General features: G+C 55.8%; 1 protein-coding gene across 1 annotated transcript in view; it reads left to right on the top strand.

Moving 5' to 3' along the window:
* LOC113802983 (transcription factor MafA) overlaps nucleotides 1–2500 on the top strand; it is a 3359-nt gene that overhangs the window by 673 nt on the left and 186 nt on the right. The window contains exon 1 of the mRNA XM_027353679.2: nucleotides 1–2500. This exon is cut by the window's left edge and continues 673 nt beyond it; it is cut by the window's right edge and continues 186 nt beyond it. Within this exon, the coding sequence (XP_027209480.2) occupies nucleotides 1–1018 (1018 nt within the window). The 3' untranslated portion in view covers nucleotides 1019–2500.

Below are 2500 nucleotides of genomic sequence, written 5' to 3'. Positions count from 1 at the left end.
GTACGTGGCGGACTTCATGCTGGAGCCGCTGGAGGACGCCATCTGCGTCAAGGAGAACAAGGACCTGCATGGCATGGGCGGCATGGGCATGAGTCGCGTGCACACACACATGATGACGCCCCACATGCCCAACGTGGGCGCCGCCGCCTGGATGAACCACCACCACCACCACCACCCCCACCCGCACGCGGCCGCTGCCATCGGCGGGATGCCCACGCCCCAGGTCAAGCCCCACTCGCAGGTGCCCGGCACGCCCCCCGACACGCCTCCGGGCTCGTCGCCGCCCAACGGGTCGCTGCCGCCCTCGCCGCACTTCCAGGGCATGCCGCAGCACACGCTCATGGACGAGATGTGGGCCTACAACCGGTACATGCAGGAGCCGCTGGACCTGCGGCCCGGCCCGCAGTGCGGCGGCGAGCAGCTGGAGGCCCAGACCTGGATGCTGGACCGCAAGTGGGAGAGCCAGCAGAAGTACCCCCTCAACACGCTGGCGCCCAACGGCAAGGGCGCCGGCGACCAGCAGGCGTCGTGCCAGATGGGGCTGCAGGGCATCCAGCACCACAACGCCAGCGTCTACATCTCGGACGAGGAGCTGGTCACGCTGTCCGTGCGGGAGCTCAACCGCCGCCTCCACAACATGCCCAAGGACCTCCAGACCAAGTTCAAGCAGAAGCGGCGGACGCTCAAGAACCGCGGCTACGCCCAGAGCTGCCGGACGAAGCGCCAGAACTACAAGATGGAGCTGGAGAACGTCAACCGGACGCTGCAGACGGAGAACCAGCGCATCCAGAACGACGCCAACCAGCAGATCGGGATCTACAAGTCGGAGAACCTCTCGCTGAGACGAGACATCGAGAACTTGAAAAAGCAGCTGGAGAAGACGCTAAGAGACCTGGAGGCCATCCGCCGGCAGCAGCAACAGCAGCAGCAGCAACAACAACAGCAGCAGCAGCAGCAGCACCAGGTGCCGCAGTCGTCCCAAGACACGAGCGGAGGCCAGGAGCTGTACTCCATGTGACCGTGTCGCCCCCCGGACTACCCGAACCCGCAGCCGCGTCAGGAGGGCGTCGGGTACGCGATGGAGAAGCCCAACGAAGTAGCTTGGCCGCTTGAGCAGCAACGCCACCACCAGCACCACCCCCCTCCCCCCCCCTCGACCTCGTAGAGGCACCTCCTCGCCCTTCGCGCGCCCGGCGACGCCCGCACCTCGCCCTCGACCTCCTCCTCCGTGCTGCTGCCTCCGCCCCGCCCCTCCTGTCTGCTCGTTCGGCTGTGATTTCCTCTCCTCGTGGACGAGTCGTAGGCGAAGAAGGGTGACGAGGATCCCGCCCCGCCCCCTCCCCCTCCCCTCGCAAGCGTGAGGCGGTCGAGGGGGGGAACAGCGCCCCTGCCCTCACCGTCCGCTCGACCGCCCTCAGCCACCCTTATTTCCTCTTTATTACCCTGGCGACAATCAGTGGGCGGCCTGAGGGTGTTTGGCGGACGTTGGAGCAGCCCCGGCCACCGCCCGCCGCCGCCCGCGCGGGCGTTGTGGCCCCAACAAGCTCCACCTGTGACGCGCCGTATGTCAACGCCCTTTGTACACACCGCAGTTCCACCGCCCTCCTCCTCCCCCCCTCCTCCCCCCGCCGCAGGTAGCGTACGTCTCATGTGCAGGTGTACACTGCAGAAATCCCTCTATAGTGTACACACAAACTTACGGAAGAAAAAAAAGTAAATATATATATATATTACAATAATACTTGCCATTGATGTGTTCTCTTCAATATTTTGTGTTGTCTGTTAATTTTTTTTTTATATAATTATATAGGTAAATGTATAGAAGATTTTAACAAAAGGGAAGAAAAATAATCAGAGGAACGGCCTGCAGTTCTCGACCTAATTATCATATTGTGTTGATGACATTTATTCGGTTTCTCTTGTCGCGTTGAAGTAGGTGTTTTGGCGCCTTTTTTTCAAATGTTTATTTTTTTCCCGCCAAAAACATCGACTTGAGCGTCCCAATCACACCTGTACTATGCTCAGTTTGGTAATTATTATCATTTTTCCCGCTATCTCCTCGCTCTTCTCCACGCTCCATTATCTCTTAATTATTTTCTAATAAATGAATTATCGGTGAAATATATATATATATGGATAGTATGATAATGATAATAGCACAATTTAATCTTATTTTATATAATTTTTTTTCCTGGTGAGCAGTGGCAGCAGAGCGAAGAGATAAGGAGGGTTCCCAATGCAGGATTTGTACATAGAATTTTTTGCCTGTAGCCCATTTCTAAGCGCTCATTCCAATCCATATTGTCATATAATATGTTTGGGAAGGTATGCGAAACTTTATGCTATTTGGACGATATGATGTTAAAACTCTGTTAAAGCTCGGAAGATAAGATACTTTCAAAGGATGCCAACTGTTTCCCTGTCTCTTTTTAATGACACATATTTCCCTTGCAAATATATGCAAAGCTCTGATTCTGATGTTCATTAAGGAATCATCTTT

This window comes from Penaeus vannamei, chromosome 12 (genome assembly GCF_042767895.1).
Source record: "Penaeus vannamei isolate JL-2024 chromosome 12, ASM4276789v1, whole genome shotgun sequence".
Classification (NCBI taxonomy): domain Eukaryota; kingdom Metazoa; phylum Arthropoda; class Malacostraca; order Decapoda; family Penaeidae; genus Penaeus; species Penaeus vannamei.
The sequence above is the reverse complement of the archived record's forward strand: the minus strand, read 5'-3'. Positions and strand labels throughout refer to the sequence as shown.